The following is a 25,015-nucleotide window of genomic DNA, read 5'->3' as shown; positions in this document are numbered from 1 at the left end:
TACCAGCCTAGCAGTAACTTAGTGGAGGATGAGAATGGTGATCTGCTTTCAGATTCCCACAATATTTTGAATAGGTGGAGGAACTACTTCTTTCAGTTATTGAATGTACATAAAGTCAGTGATGTTAGGCAGACAGAAATCCATACAGCTGAGCCATTAGTACCTGATCCTAGCCCTTTTGAGGTTGAAAGTGCTATTGCAAAATTGAAAACGTATAAATCGCCAGGTGGTGATCAAATTCTGGTAGAACTTATTCAAGCACGAGGTCAAATATTACGTTCTAAGATCCATAAGCTAATAATTACTTCTATTTGGCATAAGGAAAAATTTCCTGATCAGTGGAAGGAATCTATTATTGTATCAGCTCACAAGGGTGATAAAACTGACTGTAGTAATTATTGGGGCATATCACTGCTATCAACTTCATACAAAATTTTATCCAATATTCTTCTCTCAAGGTTAAGTCCATATATAGATGAAATTATTGGGGATCATCAGTGTGGGTTTCGAGGTAACAGATCAACTACAGATCAGATCTTTTGCATTCGTCAGATACTGGAGAAATAATGGGAGTATAATGAGAGAGAACATCAGCTATTCATAGACTTCAAGAAAGCTTATGAGTCAGTTCAGAGGGAAGTATTGTACAATATTCTGACAGAGTTAGGGATACCCATGAAACTAGTTTGGGAGGTTCCCACGAAACTAATTATAATAATTTATAAATACAAACATCATTGTAGTTGTTGAAGGATCAGATTTTATATTCATGGCATTCTAATGATATTGTATGTATGTATTGATATTGACCAGTCACATTATAATAGTAGTTTCTGCCTGTATTGATATATCCTTCTGAAGATGGTCTCTCAGACCAAAACATGTCAAGGATGAGAGAGTAAAAAGGAGATAAAGAAACATTTATCAGTCACACTGGACAGAGTTGATAACCTTTCCTAACACTACGTATATTTAAAAAAATACTATCATATGCTACAAACTGGAAGGTCACAGGTTCGATTCCCACTGAATTTTTCAATCGATGTAATCCTTCCAGCTGCACTATAGCCCTGGGGTCATCTCAGCCTTTAAGAGAGATTAGTACTAGGAATCTTCCAGGGGGTAAAGAGTGACCAGTGCATAAGGATTACAATCTCACCATCATCTGTGAGCAGATTATTTGCAAGATGTGGGAGCCTCATTGTCTCATAACTCTACAGGCCTCCATGGCCTGTTACAGGGACAGCTTTACTTTTCTTTATAAACTTTTGTTGTTAATAATTGATATACCTTCCCCCTTTTTTAATTTCTATTTTCTTCCAAAAATCCACGGTGGTAGAGATACCTGGCTCTCCCCCAACCCCAGTAACCATGCATGTTTCGCTTTGTGAGATGAAACATAGAATGATTACACAAAGTGAACCAAAAAATCTTCAGAAAGTTCTAATTTGCAGGTACTGACCCAACATTTCCCCAGAGGCAAGACAGAAACACCTCAGTCAGTATGACCAGTACCCCAGCCATGGTTGAAAAGAAGCATCGTCCACACATTCAGCCACTTGGTTTGGTGAACAGGGCTTTTGAGTTACAAGCGAAATTAACAGTTTAGTCAACACTAAATTTTGTTCTTCTAATTTAAGTTGGCAAGAGACTCAGACAGATGTTATACTAGTACCTGATAAAAAAAAAAGTCATGCTTCAGAACAAAGTTTGCTGAAGTAAGAAGGGGGAACATACGAAAGCCAAACTCAGTGAAATGGTAGTAAACAGTAAAATTTACCTATGTAGGATATGAGATTCTCACAGTGGTGATTATCAAGAGTTCTATCTCCTGGGATAAAATGCTATGTAGTCTAATGAAAGGCAACTGATGTTTCGGTGGAACATGTTGCCTCCACCTTCAGGGTCAAAGAATAAGCCAAGACAAGCGGCTCTGCTTGGCACCTACTTTCACGTTGATTTTCAGTCACCCCGTTCATAACTGCTGACTTAAAATAATACTCCAAACATAGTGTGTAGGTATCCTATGCTTGCGCATTCCCCCCACAAGGTAGGGTAAAGTTGATTTATTGTTTCAATTGAAACATATTTTAAGAGGTTTAAGTTATCCTACTGAGAATTTCTCTGGCTTACCGAAGCATGCTGGGCGAATATATGCTTTCCCTTTGTTACACAGGTGATTACATGTCCTTTCCCAGTGTTAAACATACTTCCCAAATTTGAAATGACTCCTAGTTCTCTGATCCACAAATTTGTCTTAGTAGCATGATCACCACTAGAATTGCTGCCTTGCTTAATAACAGCAAACTTATGCCTCTAAAGATGAAAACAGTCAAGTATTTCTATACCATGCTCTTGGATGTGAGGAGCATCATCAGTAAACAGGACAAATCATGAATACATGGACAAAATGAAACACCAGGAACTGCACTGAAGAATAATCCTCCCTTTTATGACTTCTAATTCATGGAATCTTGGCATGAATTCTCCATAACTAGGCAACAATGAATGAAATTAGCAAAGTGAATCTTGAAAATTATGTGAAAGTGTTCATAATGAAGGCTGCACTTTTATTTTTGTTTTCATATATTTGGCATCTCATATTCCAGTTTTAAAGTATGAAAGTGCTACTTCTTGGAAAATAATTATAAATTTAGCTTCAGAGTTCATCTTTTTCTAACATCTTCACTTTCGTTAATATACATCACATGTATGAGTGACTCTCGACAGGGTTTTGGATTGGATATTGGATTTATTGACCACTTTAATGTGCAACTCATAATTACACTTAATTATAGTACCATTGCTAATTTTCACACTTTACAATCACTAGAGCAAACATTAAGTCTTTTCCAGCTCACAGTGTCTTCGCTAGTAGTAGCCTGGTAACAGCTCTAATAATGGTTATTCCTCTGCTTCCATGCTCAAATCCTCTCTGAAAGACTGGCGGTTTACCATCCATCAGCTTGTCTTGGCACCAAGCCTCTTCAGACTCACAACCAGAGATTTTTTCCAACTGAACCCATGTGGTCATAGTCCTTTTGTAACACCCTCTCTGAAAAGAAGATGGGTCTGTCTCTTATGAATAAGGTTGGCCTATCATCAAAAGTGCATACTGTACACATACCACATACATAGAATGTTACTGAAAATTCTTCCTTTTGCACTACACACAAGTCCTCTGTCAGTATAGGCTTTGCAAACCAGATCATATCTTATCTTAAGCATCTTTTGCTACAACGGCAGCTTAGTCACTTGAGAGGTTGTAAGTTTAAGCCTCTTATATTTTCTGTCTGTCTTCGCCTTGTCCTATACCATGAACATGTTCATTCTTATGAATTTGTATGACTTATGCTTGTTGCCTGCATAATTTTGTGGTATAATCATATACACATGGAAGATTGAAAGCTGTGTGCAAATGGTGAACCGGTGTGCACCTTGGAATATTTCCAGTGGTGCAGAGAACCTTGTTTTGAAGGTGCTGCAATTTTATATGGTATGTGTCTGCAGCTAATCCCCAGGCAGGGCAAGCATAAGCCGTTACACTGCTCTGATCAATGCCTTATAGAGGATTAGTTTAATGCTGGCATTTACACGCTCACTTCTGTGTAATCCTCTTATTGAAGATTACGCCCAGGTATTTTACATGACTGACACAGGGGATATTCTGCCCATTCAATGTAAGACGAGTCACAGGCTCTTCACTGATTTTAATGTTCTAGCAATCAGACCATGTCTCAGCAGTACTGAGACCTTGCTGCAGCCGTCTGTCACATATATACAGGTGTCATCAGCAAAGAGACCTAGACAGACACCAGGTGTTTGGGGCATATTCTTTATACATATACGAGTACTGTACAATTTGGGGGGCAGGACGGAACCTTGTGGTATTCCTGCTTGTATAACCCTTGGCATAGACATTTCACCTTCAACCAAAACACTCAATTTTCTCTAACAAAGAAAGCAGCTAATAAGAGTGATTAGTAAAGTTGTCCCTGTGCTTAACTTATTAAGTACTACATCATGAAGGTATATGGGGGAGTGGATGCATAGATCAAGGGTGGTCACACCCTGGGCGCTCTAGCACCAGGGAAAGCACCCTCAGTAACCACTGGATAGGAGGCTGGGTGGGCCCCAGAACCGGTCTAAATGACATGGAGAACAGAAAATTCTGACCCCTCAGTCATCAAGCCCATAGCCAGTCGGTATATTGACTCTGCTACCCCAGCTTCCTAAGCTTTATTAGACTAATCAAAAATTTTTAATTAGATAATTTATATAGCAAGCTAAGGTGCCATGTTGTATGCCTAATTCTTGCTCCAGCTGTCCTTATAACTCCTCGACAGACCACTGTAGAAAAAAAAGCTTGTTTCCAACAGTACCTCCACTGTTGCTGTGGGAACCCATTTGTTTGAAACTGTCGCCTAGAACCAAATATTGTTTCACAGCTGTTTCTCTGGCTCCACACATCTTGCTTTGAGGAAATATGACATAGTACCTTATGTTTTGTACTGGTATGAAACTGATCTTTTCTTTCAAATCCCAAGCCTGGCTAGTCTTAGCACTTTTAGTAATCATCAGAAAAGGGAATTTGAGTAGTCCTAGTTATGTGAAGGGAGGAAAAATAACCATCTCTATCTAAACAGATCCCTTTAAAAAATTCCAAATAATACCATTAAGTATAGTTTCAACTAAAAAATGTATTATTTACATCAAAATATACATGATTGGAGTAACACTATTCTGAAAATAGATTCTGTCACTCTATTACTTTTCTGTTTTCATCAGTAACATTGCTATGCCTTCAGATAAATCAATCAGAAAGACAATCTGGTATGTCTCAGATCTAACAATGTTACAGGAAAACACAGAACGGGGTGAGGGCACAAAATAAGGGCAGCCAGAAAAAAAAAAACTGTATATTACACTCATATTATGTATACCAAACTTCCTCAGAAATATCCATTTTGCTTGTTTTCTTCACCACAGCACACCGAACTCCCCTATAGCATTTCAGATGGACTTATAGAAGTGAAGGATAATAAGCACACCATTTTTTTAAATAAGTTTATCATATATTTACATTCATATAATAATAATAATAATAATCATAATAATAATAATAAATTTGTAAAACAATTTAAAATCCTTCAAGGATTGAAATATAATGTATCTTCTCACAACTAATTCTTAACTCCTACATCTTATACAAGGTACTGTTGTTGTTTTATGGTATGCAAGGTCACTTTTAGGCTTCTTTTGTGATTTTTGTGTTTTCTTCTTCCCTGCTTACTGTTTTCTTTATTTACTTTGGTTTCCATGCATATTCTTCATTTGGCGAGGCTTGGTTATTTACTTTCAGTGACTGGTATATTGCTATGTACCACAAATGACAACAAATATTTATACATACAGGTATAATACACCATATAAATATTGGCATTCAAAATGTAAAATCATCTGTACAATTTCATACTGAACAAACTGCCTGATACAGTTAATGAATATTAAAATCATAACTAAACATTTTACCTCTTCAAAGGTGAAAATTATACATTCAGCTCCGACAATGTTTTAATTGTCTTTGAAACCTGTACTGGAATATGGTCTTTAATACTGAAAAAAACAATAACATTTTCAAAATTTTGACACAAATTGTTTCCAGTATCAACTTCAAAACTTCAACTTAATGTACTACAATTTCAATGTATTTCTTAAAGAAAAAAAAATATGAATTTTCCACGTTCATGCATGATAAATGGGGTACATATAAAACAATGTGACCAGTCAATACTGTCTTTCTTTACCATTACTGAATTTAACAATTACATTAGCAGTAAAAAATCAGGAATCATATGAACCCCAGGGCATATTAATGTCCATTAAATGACAGCACTAATGGTTAGGATTTGTTTGGATAGAAACATGAAGCCACTAACTTACACACCTCTCCATTTTGTATACGAAATAAGCCTAGAGATGAATTTATGAACATGTTACTATGCTAGTGTATAACATAGATCTTTGTGGTGTTTCTACAAAATAAAAAGGTTGCAATTCTGCAACTTTCTGGGCTATACATACTTTGTAACAAGGAGCCAGATTGTTTCTGGTAATCCCCCCCTCAAAGGTTAGTTGGAAAATAAAACCCTAATATTTAAAGCAGCAAAAAAATACAATTCATCAGCTTATGCACGATAATGCTTCGAAATATATAAAAATAAAGCACAACATTTGTAACTGTATTCCATTAAGAGAAATTGAGCAATTCAAATTCAAAATAATATTAACAGCAAGAATATCATAAAGCTCTGAAATTATAAAATTTGGGTAAACTTGTTAAACGTTTTTACTTTCAACATATTTCTTAATTAAAATTCACAATTTTCAGGACCAACCCCATAATACAAATTATTTTTTCCTGCACACTGGTTTTCCTAACAGATGAAAATAATCGGATTGAAAAAAAAAATGAGATGGCAGATGAAGGATATTGTAAATGAATTATAATATGGCTGACCTAATATCATACAGATAGCTAAGGCAAAGAGTTCATGAAAGGTCACATATATGGCTTAGATAAGGAAATAAAGAGGTGCATACAGAACTCTTACTGGGAAACCCCTTGGAAGACTGATAAGAAGGTAGGCAGGCTATATTAAAATGGATCTTATGAAAATAGGATGCGACTATGTAAATGGCTCAAGATTAGATCCAGCAGCAGGTTTTGATATTAACAATACTGCTTCAGTGTGTTCCATTGCCACATGTTACTTAGGTTCCCCTTAAAGTGGAGGTGACTCTTCTGAGAATTAAAACTAATATTCCAACCACTGGTTTTAAAGCTCCTTTTTATTGATCTATCTTTTCTTCTTCCATACTAATACTCTGCCCAAAATGCTCAACATGTTGCACAGAGATATACTGTTATCCACAGCCGACATGGAAAACATGACAAGTTGATGCAGTCATTACAGCACCTGTAATCAGACTTACTTGTATGTAAAACGAAGGAACTGTTAATCCACACCAATCAAATGCTACAGTCAAATAAACATGAAGAAACTGACAAGGCTGTGTACTGGAAGATATTATAAAATATAGTGAAGTGAAGCCATCTCTGTAACAGGCCATGGAGGCCCATAGGGGTGTGAGACATTGAGGCTCCCGCATTTTCTAGACAATTGGCTCATAGATGGCGATGAGCTTGTCAGCCTTACGCACCGGCCACTGTTCACCCCCCAGGAGTATTCCTGGTACTCATTTCTGTCAGAGGCTGAGTTGACCGCAGGGCCATAGTGTGACTGGATGGATTAGGTAAATTGAAAAAATCAATCTTATCGGGATTCGATTGCACAACATTCCAGCTCACAGAATAGTGCCTCAACCAACTACGTTACCACATGCCACCTATTATAAAATATAGAGGCCAAACAAATCTACTGGAGAGGTGATGCTGTCAGGAATATTCTAACTGCACGTTGGAAGGAAATGTAATACAGTACCTGTGACTAACAGAATACCTGAAGAAAAATGTGTCATTTGAATAAATATATCAAATTTATCTCAGCTCTGTGACAACTATAGTATTCTGAAAGTTAGCTGAGAAGATATTTTATTTGCAGTGCAGAAAATTTAACATCAAGCTGCATGTAGAGTGGAAAAGTTTGGGGGTGGGTTACACGAGAATTCAAAACCAACATAATTACAGTTGGTCCTTTATCAATGCAGATTTGCCTAACATTGTTCTTGTCAGGTTTTCTATTACCTTTAGTAGCTTCTTTTGTTGAGACATGTGAAACATTACCTATACACAGTTTGCACTGGTAACTGTTTGGTCACATAACTTCGAAGTAGGAAGCAGCATCAAGTGCCTTTCACTGAGCAAACTTTGCATTGAGTGTCAGTTGAGTGGTTAACTCCTGTTTCATATTTGAGTAGTTTTATGTTAAATCTCAGCCCAGGGACCATAAATCCTTCTAAGGAGTTTCACACCATGTTTATATCTTAAATTGGGTCACATCTTTTCCAATTCATTACTCACAAATCATCCTATCATTTGCCACTACATCATCCAGCACCTGAATGTGCCGATAAATAAACCAAAAACAAATAAATAAATAAATAAATATACATCTAGGGTCACTTCGGTTTCTTCAATAATTAGAACTTATGCTTATTTTTAGAATAATTAGCTTTCTCTGTGCATATTATTTGTAACATACTTCTATGTTAACTACAAGAAAATATACAGGTAACTTCTTTTTCAAATGTCCCAAGTCTTAGTTCATCTGGAGATTAAACTGATAAAACATTTTGTTTTCCTGGACCATGAAAATCCGGGTCTGGCAAATTACGTAAATAAACCTATACTGTCAAGTACATCAGATTACTTTTAAAATGTGCATAATGGACCAAGATGTTGATATTTTCTGGAAACAATTCAAAGCAAACTTGCTGTAAGACTTCAAATTTACAAAATGGACTTCGCCTCTAGAACTACAGATGGACAAAACTGTTTTATTTTTCTCTGATAACAAGGTTCAGGACATATAAAATGCTGGATGTAACTATGTATTTTCTGTACACACTCTGATCAGAAAGCCCTCAGTGACCTTTGGGTATGTTTGGCAGTTAAGAGGCCTAAAACACCACTAATATGAATAGAAACTTCACAGTCCTGTCAGATACTCATCAATTTCTGCCTTTATTCCTGTATACTTTTGTAATGAACCATTAAAATTGCACAAATACAGCAATAAAGAAAATGCATGACCACACATGCACAAAGATGGCCAAGAGAAAAATGTAAACTTCATAACTCACTACATTCATCTTAAACAAGAAAGAATGAGAGCCCCCCCCCCAAAAAAAAGAAAAGGTCAAACTGTTTGACATTCCTCTTTAACATATCTTCCTCACTCAAACAAAAAATACTAACATAAACATTATTCCATGTGGCTAAGCTGAAATGAGGTGTGCTGGCTTCTTGGACACTGGATACCCCACTTCTCTTTATTTTCTGATACAGGATAATGGTAAGTACATAAGTAATACCAAAAGTCATGAGCAACTTTTTTTTGCATGCAACCTGGGAACAGCAGACGAACGAGAGTATGGTGGTAGGTGCAACGAGCTGTTGTGTTAACCTTGAGTGTCTTGTGATGTCAATCATGTGAGGAGTATCACTCCTAACAAAATGGCTGACAACGATATGTTGTTTCGCCAACATGCTGTCATCGAATTTCTTGTGAAAGAGGAAATCCCTGCTGCAGAAATTCACCAGACTTCAGTGTGCTTATGGAAGTGTGTGCATGGGTGCGAGCAGTGTTTGAAGATGGGTGAAATATTTTAAAGATGGGAACATCAGCATCGAAGATGAGCCTTGGAGAGGTCGTCCTCAAACAGCCTCAACTGAACACAACAAGGAAAGAGTGGATGAGATCATTCAAGATGACAGGCGTGTGACCATGGACACAATAGCCCGAGAACTTGGAATAGGGCACAGTGCAGTACAGGAAATGATTGAAAGCTTGGGGTATAGGAAAGTTTGTGCTCGTTGGGTCCCGCGGTTATTGACCAAAGACCACAAAGGTCAGCGAAAAGCCATCACCTCAGAACGCTGCAGAGATATCAATGTGAAGGCGATGATTTTTTGCTCTATATTGTGACAGGTGACGAAAGCTGGTTTCACCACTTTGAGCCTGAAACGAAACGGCAGAGTATGGAATGGCACCATTTGCATTCTCCATCAAAAAAGAAGGCAAAGACAGTGCCATCAGCTGGAAAGGTGTTGGGCACAGTCTTCTGGGATGCAGAAGGGTTTATTCTGGCTGAATTCCTGGAACCTGGGCAAACCATCAATGCTGCTCGTTATGTCCAGACGCTGCACAAGCTCCGTTGTGCACTGCGCGATAAATGTCCGGGACAAAACATCATCATCCTGCATGACAACGCTCGCCTCACATTGGAAGCAATTGCAAAGATGGGGTGGGAAGTTCTTCCACACCCCTCCTATAGCCCTGATCTGGCACCCTACAACTACCATCTTTTTGGATTTGTGAAGGATCAGCTGCGTGGACAACGTTTTGAGACAAGGGAGGCAATTCAGAAAGCAGTGCGTCAGTGTCTTCGGATGGCTGAAATGGAATTTTACAGCAGGGGAATTTTCAAACTCCCAGAACGCTGAGAGAAATGTGTACAAAGAAGTGGCTATTATGTGGAAAAATAGAGAAAGGTCTGTAGATTGAGGTGGTGTATTTTGTTTGTCAATAATAAAGCATGGTACTTTACAAAAAACTGTTGCTCATGACTTTCAGTACAACCCTCGTATATTGCATTAACATGCATTAGGTTATACAGAAACTAAGTAATGATATTACAAACTCAATCTCATGTATTCAATGAAGTAAATAATCCATAAAATTATGTGTACTGGTTCTTAACTTTTAAAATTTTTATATGCAATTCAGTCATTACCACACAACAAACCAGTACCTAATATCTGCACTGTAAGGCTGATGACTTTGCTCTGTAAAAACGTTACTTTTTCGAATCGTAAGAAGTGGGAACCAGATGGTTTGATTAATGACACATAGCTAGCAATATATAAATCTGGCAGAACCTTCTAAGGAAGACTCTGGCTCAAGAAGGGCTCTTCTGCCAATGATGGTGACGGTGATGGCAAATTATAGCTTTTGAGTGCAGTACACACATATTTTATATTATATATTTTCGTCTGGGCCATGGAACTCTTGAGACCAGGGCAAAACTGTATAATGCTGAAACAATAGCTACACGGTCCAGCCATTTTAGTGGAATATCTTGGATCATTATGCAGGAAATAAAGATCTAATATAAATTAAAAAATGCAGTGACGCTGTATTTAAGGTTTCTTTGAGGAGCCATGGATCTAGGCAGTAAACTGAGGTAAATCTTAAGGACAGGAAATTTATCCGTTTTTACTGACTTGTATCACTGAAACTGAGTGATAATGAGAGAACATATTAAATGGGTATTCCATTATACTGACCCTTAAACAGTACGATTTTGAATAATATGCTTATTTCGTTTTGCATAAAATGAATGCATTACATAAAAGATGTGTTCATTCACTTTGACAAATCACTAAATATATTATGCTGAATGTGGAAGTTTATGCTAAAAGCACTTAGGTAAATTCCACTTTGGTCCCTATTGGTCCAACATTACTTCAACTATAAATGAAGCTGCAACAGAATAATTTCTCAAAAATGGCTCTCCACACAAGAAAAATATACCTGACATAAAACACAGACACTATTAAAAGTTATTTATTTTATGATAATGCATATTTAATGAAAAATAACATATATGTTCATCTATTCAAGAGTGGCCTTGTCAACAACAGACCTGTATATTGCTTTAACCTAGGTCTTGCTGCAACACTGCAGTACAAGAGGAAGACAAAACGAAAACGTAACTTTTAACATTTTTGTCACCTCCAACTTAGGAAAGTGTCACTCCCTGAAACATAAACTCTTCTTCGTTAATAAAGTTTGATCTGAGAGTAGGACAAAATGTATTCCTGACCATCTGCATCAACAAGAGTCTTGTGTTGCATTTTCAAAAATTCTTGGTGTTCATTTCTGCAACTGGAATGTAGAACAAGATGGAGAAGACAAACATTTCCAAATCAGAAAATCATTTCTCCAATAAGAGGGATAATAAGTGCAAAGAGTGTATCTTCATGTGTTTACTTTCAACTGAAATATGCTTTTCTAAACTTGTTACTCCATTTTACTTTTCATAAGTCTCCCAACAGGAAACACAAACAGCAGAAATTCATGAATACTGATTGTCTCTGTCTGGCCACAAATGTAGAACCGAAGGGAACTTGTCATCTGCTTTGTAACCAAGAACCCAACAATTAACCAAGCCTCTGCCACTAATGTATTATTTGCCTTTCAATCAGTGTCTCTGTCTACATTTTTACAGGTTCCCACAACCTTCAATGCATGTAATTTCATTTGCAAAATTATAAATATGGTGTCATGGATGCTATACAGGTTTCTGTCAACTTCTAGATCTACCTTGACAATGGAATTGGTAGACATGTGGAAATTTACTGCGAACAGCGAGGATGGAGATGGTACAATGAATGGAATTATACTACAGTAGTGTATTACATGTTTTCAGAATGAATTAAATGTGTAAAACACTTCTCTCAACACACAAAAACCATTTCAAATACTGGTAATACACTGCCATAACCATGTGAAGTATTCTGCATGGTCATTCTCAAACAGGATGAAAGCATTGCAAGCAGTGCAGGCAATGTGTGCAGTGTTAACATGTGGTTTAAGGATGTCCTACAAAACAAAACCTCAATATAGAGCCCTTGAAAGCAAATGTGGCACAGTCAGTTTCCACTTCTATCCTCTGGGGAATTCATTTACTTTCTTCCATAACACATCTGAGCTTGCAGTATGAAATGATAAATTACAAAGGAGGCAAATAAATACTTTAGTTACATATGCACAAAAACATAACATCAGTATCAACCATAATAATAAACAGGGAAAACATGCACTACTGGCAAAAGGTATACTGCAGTACAATATCTGAGCAATCACAACATTATAATTAAAATATATGGAACTGACTACAGGCTAAATGCTTATGCTATCATGGGCTCACGTAATCAAAGAACCTCCTTAAACTTTATAAAGTAGATTGAAACAAAAATTAAAGAAAAGTTACATGAACAGAAAGAAATACATAAATAATTTTGTTTCATATTTTTTTTTCTATCTTTTGAACAAATGCAATTCAGACATGCTACTTTACACTGTCTTACCCAACACATTACCGTCTAACTATCCACATATTGACATTCTTACTCGTTGACCTTCATATTGGTTTTAATTATAGCAATAGTACCTCAACACTATGATATATACAAAAATATACAACCCTTGTTTTATGGTATTGTTGCTAGTGAGAAAATCCCCCTACTGAAAATTAAACTACTCGATATTTATTTATACAGCATTCTAACAGCCGTACCTGTCCAGCTGCACAAACATAGGAACGGCTTCTGCATATATATATAATAATAATAATAATTATTATAATAATATGTACTTACTTTACAGTCTACAAACATCCAGTTTGCAAAATATTATTAAAAAATTTGCTCCTCTGTTTTATATTAATGGTTAAGAAACAATGGAACCATGGGATAAAACTGAATTGCTTCCTTATCCATCAGAGTTACTCACTGAATTACAACAGGTTCATTATGCTTGAATGCAACACTCTTACTTAGCAACTTGGCAGGAAGTTGATGTATCCATCCTTATACTGCGGAGTTTGAACACTGGTTCTGGCCATGCTGTTGTTATTCACTGGCCAAGTTTTGGCAGGGGGAAGCTTAATAAAACGCTTATTTCAATGTCATGTTAGAGCTGGTCAAAGAAAATATAATTGAACTCCCTCACTTTCCATCAAAGTCTTTGTTTCTGAAAAGGCCTTTAAAATATCACTTACTGACCACAACCTTGGGCAGTAATTACAACGCTATTGGTGCTAATATGCTCATATTAAAAAGATGCCTCAAAATTTGGAGAAACCAAACAAACACATATTAAAATAAGATCCTACTGGATATATTTGTAATGGAACCAAACAGAAAAGGTTATTACTGTAAAGGTTTGCAGCAGTAATGAACGATGAAGCCACATTTATGGCGCAGTGGTCTGCTGTTTCAAAAAAGCCACCACCATCATGGAGTGAAGGCAGCTTTCTGATCTCTTCCAAACGCTTATATATACCAGCCCACCACAGCACAGTAACATCACCCAAAACTGATTAAAAAAAATAATAAAGCCTCGATAAACTGCCACGAGAGTCTATAGACTTCCATTGTCACTGTGAGTTCTTTATCCTACAGTGTGATGGAACTAGCGTTCTCAAGTGGGATCCACATGAAGGTACTCATGAACTGCCATAGTTAGAAGCTGCTGAAAGGTTGAGTTCAACCAACTTCAGAATCTCCATGAAGGATCACCAAGTTAACTGTATTGCCTTCATCTCAGGCCATTACTCCATGGCATATGGTCCAGTGCTTTGTATCTTATGCTGAAGAGTGCTTGACTCAAAGAGTCCAGAATGTCAACATATCATCAAACTGTTAAATAAGGATGGATAATATATACAATTTGCCCACTGACATTTGACATTCGCTGTGGTCACAAACCACAAGACAGTTTATTGCAGTCCAGTCCATTGGCACATCACTGAAGTTGAACAGTCTCATCACCACAGCATGCGTCCTTCAGCCTCTGAATTCCAAATCTTACGTATTTCACCAAGTCGTTCAGAGAACTATGTAACGTAAGAGGTCCACAACACTGGTCAAGCTGAATGAAGAAATCTGTATAAAGCAGAGAAATACAAATATTAATTGTGATAAAACCGATTTTCAGCGAAATACTGTGTACTAATATACAAGCAACACAAAACTTCTACTTTTAAAATAAAACACCAATGGCTGTGTCTGAAGATGCTGCTCTTATGGTAATCAGAAAATGTTAGAAATGTTATACAAAAGTGGCCAAAGTGCAAAATTTGTCTCATTCTGCGCTGTCAACAGACCAATGTAATCTACAAGTGTTAAGCAAAAGTGTTGGAAGACTAAAATTCACACCATTATATGCTGCCATGATAATGTTATGCAATAGTGGCTGAAGTCAAGTCATTCAACTCTCTCATCATGGATTAAACGCACAGATATATTATCCTGAGAAGCTGAAATCTAAGACATTACCTTCCATGGTGCACCTACATGCTTGTATAATACCAGTCTTCACCAAAACAAAGTATAAGCTCACAAGTAACTTGTAACAGAAACCGAAAAGTTCTTTCATTACTTAATAATGCTGTTTCAACTGTATAGGTTATACCCCTGTTACCAAACAAGTAAAAAATTATTATGAAGGATGTAACCTGACCAATAACAATTCTTCCAATGAGATATTTAATATGGCAGAGAGTCTAGGTGCCATGTTTGCAATATTCCATGGTTTCCTGAAGATGGAAGCAGAAGGTTCCCCCATAAATGTCTGTATCCACCTCACACAACACCATAACTCAGAAGCCCACAGTTTAAATTTTCGCTATCATAACAACCTTAAATAACATGATACAACTAGTTTATCTTACACTTGTGTTTGCCCTTGTGAACAAGCGTATCTGCTTGCTCCCACAGTTCATGGCATGACAGCAGGTAGGTGAAGTGCTGGTTCTGCTTCTGCATTGCTGAGTGTACAAACAATGGTACAGCAACACAAGGGCCCATGTTGGCAGCCGGGGGCTGCTGTCCCATGCTGTTGCCTCCTGCTGTACCACCCATTCTCCCTGCAGCCACATCACCGCTGTTGTACCCAGATGACTGACTTCCTACTGATCCAACAGACCCTGCTGGGGATGGAGTAGGAGACATTGGGGAAGGAGTACCTTGCCCGCCCACCACCTGCCCACCACACTGTTCTGGCTGCAGTGGTGTTGGTTGTGCCGCCTGTGGACAAGATCATTACAATAAAGATATCTTTCATTTAAACATACTAAAATAAAACCTAGACTGAAGGTGTTGAGAATAGGGTAATGAGAAGAATATCTGGACCTGAGAGAGAAGTAAGAGAAGAATAAGTAGAATTACATAATTAGGAGCATCATAATTTGTACTCATCACCAAATACTATTATGTGATGAGGTTAAAGAGTATGATATAGGCAACGAGTGTATCATACACATGAAAGATTATAAAGGCATGTGAAACTCTGGCTGGAAACTGTGGAACAAAAACAACCTGGGAGACTTAAGTGTAAATGGGACTCATATGGCTCAGAAAAAGGCCCAGCTGTGCACAATCTGAACACAGTAATGTATCTTTAGATTCCACAATAGTCAAAGTATTTCTTCACTACCCAAGTACCTATTTGCTTCTCAAGGAGGGCTCAGTTCTATTGAATTAGTTGGTTTTAAATGCAGTTTCATTCACTACTGATGAACGTTCAAAGTTTTACATTGGGTACACATATGCACACATACACAGAATTAAATATAAATCTCTTTATTTTCATATACCAAAATAAGCTCCTTTATCCAGAGCTCAGTCATTTTCCAAGTCAGATGCGATATTCCAAATACATCTAATCTACTGTTTAAGTTTTAATGAGACTATCTTTATGAGACTTCAAAAAATTTCAGCACAGCATTTCCATAATAATTATGAAAGTCAAATGTTACTTCCTTTTTGGCATATATATGAACCAATGGGAACCTCATGACAAAACGCCGAAGAGACAGACAGGATAACAGACTAAATAACTGGAGGCCAGAAAAGGAAGAAAACTTTTATTTTGCGTGTGGCCCTCACAAAGGAGCATGAGGTGAGGAGAAGAAACTCCTAATGATCAGGCGTACGGAGCTAAATCTCACATGGAAGTTGTTTAATATTACAGTATATTAATCACAGAAGTGACACTTTAATTCCTACAGTCCCGAGTCAAACCACAGTAAAATTTATGAGTCAAGTCTAATACAGTGTGACGTGGGTGGCGCAACAGGAAGTAGGGGTCACATGAACTTTGCGGTCTCACAAGTGATGTCACATACCGCCACTCCTTCCATCATTATGCAACGATCAGTAAACACCCCATCCCTGCAGTGACGTAACAGGGGACACCGCGGTTACTACACAGCAATAAACAACTCTCGGCAGCGTTCCTCAGCAACGTCTGTAAACACGGCGTTTACGCAACAGTGAAGTCATGCGGGTTTTCCGCTGTCCAACTGAGGGTTTATAAGGGAGACTGGAATACGTAACAAGACTGCTGAATTGTAGCAGCTGCCGAAGCCAGTTAGTATTCGGGGTATCCAGTATGAATTGAAGTCCAGCAGCTATGAGTCGGGGTCGTATCGAGTGCATGGCAGGGATTAGAGGAGAAGTATTTGTGAAACTGCCGATGGCAGTAGTTGTGAAATCGTGAATTGTGTAATTGTAAGAGCGAATGTTCAATAAATTCGCTACATCCAAGACAGCGTGAAGTTATTTGTCACATTACATACCCAACATGTGACAATATATATAAAACTCCCTTAGAAGTTTAAATGTAGGGAAACTACTCCCTCCAAGTAAAATGGCAACAAACTGACATGCTGTCAGATACAGTAATATTTGTAAGGGTCAGAACTTCCAACATGCAGCACTTGTACCAAACAGCTGATTTTGTGAAAGAAACACAAGAGAAAATTATGCTGGTTTTGGTATCACAATTAAATGTGGGTCAAAAATCACTGAAGAGGCCAAACCAGAAATACAAGCATGTTTGTTAATATGATAAAGATCATGCACATTACATACTTGTAATAACATGATTCATTATAAGCTGTGGTTATAGACCTGGCCCCTGAATCACATGTGGAAGACATGGCAAGAAAAGCAGATTGCAGCCGTAATCTAGGGAGGGAGGGATGAAGGGAGTTACACTGTAACTACTGCTCCATTATAACCAAAACATACCCCACATTTCTCATCTCAGTTGGTGGGCATGATCTTATCCACTGCATGATCTGTTGAGAAAAGCCAGGTATAAAATGCAGACAGCATGCTTAGATGAATTCTTAAAATAATTACTTTCCTTACATTTGTAAATGTGTCTGACAGGCTTTGCCTGTCATTTTCAATACTCATCTTTCGTCTGAATAAGTAGTGAATTCTCAGAATCTTCCTAAGGCAGGTTAAGTAAATTTTATTTAAAATTTTACACTACGAGATAACTCAGGAACTAGAACAAGGCTCAGTCCTTCTGACAATAAATGTTGATGGTGGTGGTGGTACTGATGATGATGATGATGATACATATGGGGAGCTACATGTAAAAAGCACTGTCATTATATACTCACCTTCTGATGATAATCAGCCAGAACCTTCTGATATTCTTTTACTTCATGTTTTCTCATTTTGAACAATTTGAGGTACAACAGTGACTGGCATCGCAGACTGGAATAAAAAACAAACGACACATTTTCTCAAATAATGTTCTAATGAAGTACAAGCACATGTATAAGAATACACCCGTAAGGTTCAAAACCATTATTCTAAATTTTAATATTTTGTAATGTTATATAACAAAATTACAAATATTGACAGATTGGAGGGGGGGGGGCAAATTATGACTGGAAATAAAGGTATAGAAATCATTTAGTAATTAATGATTTGAGAAATAAGGGGCTATAATGTAGTAAATCCTATGACTCATTAACTGGCATCCACTATTTGAGACTTTATTCCACCTGTGCTGTATTACTGTAACCATTCATGCAAATGGTTCACATGGCTGAGCATTACATTCTATTCAATTAGTAATGTTACCACTAAGCTAAAACCTGCTGGATAGAACCACAGTACCAGTGGATTTAAAATAAGGGCTTTCAACTAGGACATAAACCCCAAAACCTGTCAAAAGCTGCACCATCGGCTGGTTTATTATATGTTCACCAGTTAGGATAAAACCAAGCATCAGAGTACAATAAACATGCTTGGAGCATGGAAGAAAAAGGAAAAGCACTGATTAAAACCATCTATTCCAAGACAATACAGGTTAATAATCGTCTATCACACAATGCTACAACAGTTAATTTTACAAGAGATGGGACTTTTGCAACTCCCAACAACAGTATTTGTGTTAAGAGCTGAATAATCGATCAGCACAATCAGCATTAATCAGTCTCTGGTACCAGTAAAATAGGGTATCTCTTGGTCTCACAAGTTAGCACAAGATTTCTTTCTAATAATATGTTTTCAAAACAGGCAATGCAACAGACTATCGGTAAATTAAAAGCTAGAAGAGTAAATTTAGAGTAGTAAATAATAACCTACTTCTATTTAAAATTAATAATTTGATCAGCTGCATATGTTTTAAAATAGCAAAGGATTATCTCAAACATTGTGACCTTGCAACTCTTTGTCTCTGCCAACATGATAAACCATTCCCCACACACCACTCTGCTGGATGGCAACTTACCTTAAAACTTCTAGTTTGTTATCTATGCTGCCTTGTGGAGAATTGTTCTGTTGAGATCGGAACTTTGAAGAAATGTACCTGAAGAGCAAAAGTAAAAGACAAACTTATAATCTTCATTATACCTCAAACTACACAATTTTAAGAGTGAGTCTGAACAAACAGCAAAACGGAATCAACATCCAAGAATACACACGTAAGAGATCGACAGATTAATTCTCTGAGAAATAGCATGCTCTCATGAAACAACACCAAACATATGTTAAGATTTGAGCCTTAAAAGCAGCAAATATTCATATCAGGCCTTCTGGGTTGTGACACCATGTGGTCTGGCACCTGGATGCCAATGTTTTAGAGGCACACACTACCTCCCTGACAATGCAGACAGCACAGTTCTCTGAAATACTGGGGCCCATCTATCAGACTGTGAAGTGTTGTAACTCAGAAAACCACAATATTAAACCAGGTATTTTTTTTTTTATAAAATTAGTTTCTTTCAAACCCCACAAAGCTTTTTCAAATGACCCATTAAAATCAAAAACCTAAACATGACAACTGGAGAACACTGGAATGGCTATCTGACCATGAATAAATACAGCCTTCAGCATTTGACTCGGCAATCTGATCTGCATATTCCGGCTGCTGGGAAAAAATCTTTAGTTCCCACTGAAGGGAGGCAGGACCCAAACCAATCAGAACGGTCATGAAGCAAAAAATCCCAAAGCCCTTGTTGCTTCTGTGACTGAGCTATCCCCATTAATCAAAATGTATGGTGCACAACGTAAGAATATGACATTTATCAGAAATTTTCTTAGAATACAAATTTACAATGAGACGTATCCTAACCAAGAGGCAATGCAAAGTTGGATACTCATTTCCATCTAGTGCCACGTTAAACCATGTGTGAGGCTAGACTGCCTGTGCCCACACACCAAACATTTTAGTTTGAAAGAAGATAAATGTTAACGTGTCCCTGTACTTAATTTAGTAGTGTGTCATCAAGATATCTGGCGGGAGCGGAGTTACAGCTTCAAACATTCTTAATGTCAGCAGCAGACAGAAAGAATGATTCGCTTCATGTATGGGATACTTTATTTCCAAGGAAAGGAGCCCCCAGTATTCACTGGATGAGTCTGAATGTTTCCCAGTCAGCCTGGACATTGTAGAGAAGCTGGCCTGCCAGAAACAGAACCCCCTTTCCCCCATCCTACATACTAAGTGAACTAACTGATAATAGAGCCCAAATGCTGCTAATATCAAAGAATGCTACTGGACATAATCTTGGGCCATTTCTCACAATCAAATAGAAATAGAATCATTATGTTCAGGTGATTAAAATAAAATAAAAATAAAATTGTGTCCACCAATGGTACATGAGTACCTGTGGTCATTCATTTTGCTAACTCTGCTTCTTATTTCATGATTAAACCAAGTCTACTTGAGTAACTCACTTGATGAGGCTCAGAGTGTCTTTGTACATGGTGAAAGCTGCTTTCTCAGTGCAACTCTCATGTTCCATAGCATTCCCGGTGAGAAGGAAAAATAGCACAGCTTCTAGGTACTGCATTCCCTGTGCTGTGTGGTCTTTTTCCCTGTCAGCCCCATGCTTCAACCTCTTGGCTTCTTTCAGGTACTGATTCTGTTGGTTCTGATCCCTGTACACAAAAGGTGCATGTCAGGAACATTTCTGCAGTGTTACACCCATGTATGCAAGTTTCACATTTCCTACTGACAATACTGAGAACTACACACTGTAAAATTTAAATACAAGTGTTCCGCCATGTAGAACAGTAAGATTTTAAAGACTTCATGGCCAGACTTATGCTATATGGTAATTGTAATTGTAACTGTAATTTATTTCGAGTTCCAGATGATCCAATAAAACTGGTTACAAACCATAGGATATAGAACATGTCAAATATTAATTAAAATATGTCAAGATAAGCAGAAGAACATGAAAGTACAATACAATCATAAGTACAGTTCAGGTATAAGTTGAGCTCGAGTAAATAATTAGAACATGGCAAAATTAAAAAGCAGTAAAATAAATGATATAAAAGACAATAAGTGTTATTGTAAATACAATAAAACTATTATACAGTTAGACTCATATAATTCAATATAGAGTAACTAACATACTATTCATATAAAACCATTAGTTTACAATATCATTCATTAAGACTACAATACTTCTCCAAGTCATAAAAACAATGGGTAATCAAGTACCTTCTTAAAGAAATCTTAAATTGCTTGTGTATCCCAACAATCCCCTTTATTTCAAGAGGCAGATTATTAAATAACTTTATACCTGTAAAGTAAACACCTTTTTGGTACAGTGTTAAGGTGGAAGTTGGGAGATATAAATTACTACTATGCCTTGTCTGGAGATTATGTGCATCATGATTAGTAGTGAAAAGTTTTCTATTCTTTGATACAAAGAGCAAAACTGAATAAATATACTGTGACTTCAATGGTAAAATTCCAAGCTGCCTGAAAAGATTTCTACATGAATGCCTATTACAATATCCTGTCATTAAACGAACTGCTTTTTTTGTATCATAAAGAGTTTCTTGGTATTGGTTGCCTGCCCCCAAAATACAATTCCATATGATAGTATAGAATGATATATGTTCACCAACGATGAGCCTGACAAATAAGGTCTGACAGATCTTATCATAAAGCAAACTGTAGTTAGTCTGTTAATAACTGAATCAATATGTATATTCCAAGAGAGGACGTTATCAACTTCCAAACCAAGAAATTTGAGATGAGAGACTTCCACTATATCACTAATATGACACACTCATGTCTGAGTTTTAGACATTATTAGAAAAAAATGGTTTTAGGGTATAAAGCCTTTAAATTACTGGAGTCTAGCATAAAGCCCATTGAAATCTGAATAGCAAACTGTCAAAAACAAAGTTCATCAAAAATACCTACTCATTAAAATACATTTGCTTGAGAACATCACTCTTTATCTTTTCTTGCACTACCTTCTTGCAGTTTCCGTTTTTTTTTTTGGTGTTGTTTTCTGTAGCCCTCTTAATATTGGTATGGTGTTATTATCTTTGTCATTTTTAAGTGCCAATTACTATGTATGTATCCATGCAGTTGTGCTAGTCTAGTGTATGTCCCTTTATTTTTATTTTAATGAGTGGATGACAAAAATGGAATAACACTGGAGTACTTTAATTCAAGAACTCATGCAATGTAGCAACAGTTGCTTGAGGATGGCCAAGTATGGCCAAACCTTGGCAGTTTAATTTTAATATTATTTTAAATTAAGGAGTAACTGTAAACATTAAAGACCGAAGTGAGTGTGTAAAGTAATTCACCAAAGCAAGAGGATGCTGAAATACAATATTATCTACATAGTCTATACACTGAGAGGATTGTAGAATAACCTTCAAGAAAGCACTCTAATCTCTTAAAAACTAAATAATAGAAATGACAATTTCACTATTCATTTAGAATGCTACCTGAATGTGTATTATTTTTAAACATGTTAGCATGTTTTATCTTGTGTTTAGTGAATGACCAGCCATTACAACCCACGAGACCATATTCCTATGGTTACAGCAGGAGCAACCTCAAACCCAGCTCAGCGTCTTAATGTCAACAGTGAATGCAGGAGCTCCAACACAAATTTCCCACAAGGCCTTGATCTTGTCTAGCACAGTAGTCAAATGACTGCTGTATATTCAAGGAATAGCACAAAACACAATCATGACACCGCATTTAGCAGAGGTCTTTTTTCTTTAAGAGAAATTGCAGACAAGGTTTCAAAAGAACTCAAAAGATGACAAATCTGTTGCTGCGATTCTCTCACCACACAAGATTAGCAGCATACATTTAAACTCATTATTAACAGCTACCGGGGCACGCGGTATCATAGTTGATTGAGGTGCTATGCTACAAGCCGGAAAGTCACGGATTCAAGTCCCGATGAGATCACTGGATTTTTTTTCAATTGATCTAATCCTTCCAGCCGCACTATGGCCCTGGGGTCGACTCAGTCTCTAACAGAAATGACTACCAGGAATATTCTTGGGAGTAAAGTGTGGACAGCGCGTAGGGCTGACAACCTTGCCACCATCTATGAGCCGATTGTCTAGAAAATGTGGGACCCTCAATATCTCAGAATCCTACGGGCCTCCACGGCCTGTTACAGGGATACCTTTACTTTTTTACTTTATTAACAGCTACCTGTGCTGAAATGGGAAACAAGTAGCATACCTAGAAGAATACATGGAAAAAGATTACGATTTGGAAATAATCTGATTAGCATTTTTAAGAAGTGGCTCACTAAGAACCACTCTGAATACTGGGCCACAGATCCAGGTATGAGACAGCTGAAGTTCTTCAATGAAGGGTCTTTGTAAAAATACTGTCTACAGACCTACTGGCCGTGAACAGGAAACAGTGCAGACTGGTAACAGGATTGTTACCATGTCACTTTGAGATAGTCTCTCAGATAACATTACATGCAGGAAATCCTCCTAGTACATACTCTGTGAATGTCCAGTTCTGGTTGGGCATAGAATGAAGATCTTAGGCCCTGCATATCTGGAGCCATCAGAATACCAGGGTCTCGGTCAAGAAGTTCTGCCTTTAGCACTCATGACAGGGTTCTTTTGATGGGGGTTCTAGTAAAAACAGGGGTGTACAAAGGGTCCAACGGTGGTCTGAGGGCTTCAGGTCATCAGAGGCTGTCCACCCATGCCAGTACCCAATACTCTGATTAGTGAGTGAGCTAATCATTATTTCACTTAATGTTTGATACGGTTTGTCTCACAAATTCTTCCATGATTTTAGCAAGTAGCATTCCAGCCTTAATCTTCTCATTAACGTACACTTCACTGACAATACTGCACTTCTATGGGGGACTATTATTCTACGTTAAAATGCCTTTAGCAGAAAAAGAGGCCAAATGAAGCAACATCTGGACTTGCAAGCCATGGACCAATGAGATTTTACTGTATTTTATATGTAACTCATACAGTGCAAAACAAATTTTTACTCCTGATCGACACTTATTTCATTCATGCCGGATCAGTGAAAGAGTGGGTTACAGTTGTTAAATCATTTAACCAGTCAGTGCTACAAAGGTGAATGCATGTAAGAAACATACCTGTCCTCATCTTCCGAGGCATCGTCATCTTCTCGTTCAAAATAAGAGAAGTACACTTTCTGTGTAGCATGTGACCAGTTCATGGCTGACATGGGATAGCCATGTCCAGGAGGTATGGGGTAACTTAGCAGAGGACCCTCAGAATAGTGCAGCCGAGAACAACCTGGCGATTCGCTTCCAGCTGCAGCTACCATCTCATCACTGTTATCTTCTCGCTCATGATTTGTTGGAGGCACATCTTTGAGAGCTACTGTGCTCTGAAAAATCAGTGGATTGAAGACACACATTATGTCCAGGTCAAGGGGAAGCCTAAAGGTTTCTGATGATGGTCTATGACAATAACCATGGCTATTATTATGACAACAGTACATCAAATTGTATTTTTTTAAAATATGTTTGGGAACTGGATCTGTTTTCACCATCAGGTGTAAGGCAGGAAAGGTTTCTGCTCAATTGCATTCATTAGAAACAGGAAGTTTGAATCGCTGAACATTAAAACTGTTTAGAATCATGTGACACAATAATCCATTGCTGCACAACAGCTCAGTAAACACTGCCTATAAGCTGCAATAGCAGCAGAAGCGGAAGTGAATTTGCTAGGCAACAGTATGCAAACATCTGTTTCAGCAGCAACAAATATTAACAAAAATATTCCTGTGACAACATACAGAACAACAGAGAATTAATTGTCTGACAGGGTGGCATATATATTCGGGACACGTGACAGATATAAAAGGGAGTTCATTCCTGAATTTGAGAGATTAGACCGAGATTCTTCAGACATATTCACCAGACAGACGGCGTTCAGAAGGAGCTC

General features: G+C 37.4%; 1 protein-coding gene across 6 annotated transcripts in view; it reads right to left on the bottom strand.

Moving 5' to 3' along the window:
* Positions 1-11,634: 11,634 nt before the first annotated feature.
* Positions 11,635-25,015, bottom strand: part of LOC111863425 (AF4/FMR2 family member 4) — a 460,597-nt gene continuing 447,216 nt past the window's right edge. For all 6 annotated transcript variants that reach the window (XM_023849745.2, XM_033751058.1, XM_023849746.2 and 3 more), the window contains 6 exons: positions 24,199-24,455; positions 20,519-20,722; positions 19,071-19,148; positions 17,950-18,046; positions 15,205-15,559; positions 11,635-14,416 (listed from right to left, as the gene is read on the bottom strand). In XM_023849745.2, coding sequence (XP_023705513.1) covers positions 14,277-14,416; positions 15,205-15,559; positions 17,950-18,046; positions 19,071-19,148; positions 20,519-20,722; positions 24,199-24,455 — 1,131 coding nt within the window. In that variant the 3' untranslated portion in view covers positions 11,635-14,276. The remainder of the gene's footprint in view (positions 14,417-15,204; positions 15,560-17,949; positions 18,047-19,070; positions 19,149-20,518; positions 20,723-24,198; positions 24,456-25,015) is intronic.

Source organism: Cryptotermes secundus, unplaced genomic scaffold, assembly GCF_002891405.2.
Source record: "Cryptotermes secundus unplaced genomic scaffold, Csec_1.0 scaffold964, whole genome shotgun sequence".
In the NCBI taxonomy this organism is placed as follows: domain Eukaryota; kingdom Metazoa; phylum Arthropoda; class Insecta; order Blattodea; family Kalotermitidae; genus Cryptotermes; species Cryptotermes secundus.
This window is presented reverse-complemented; position numbering and strand designations above follow the sequence as displayed.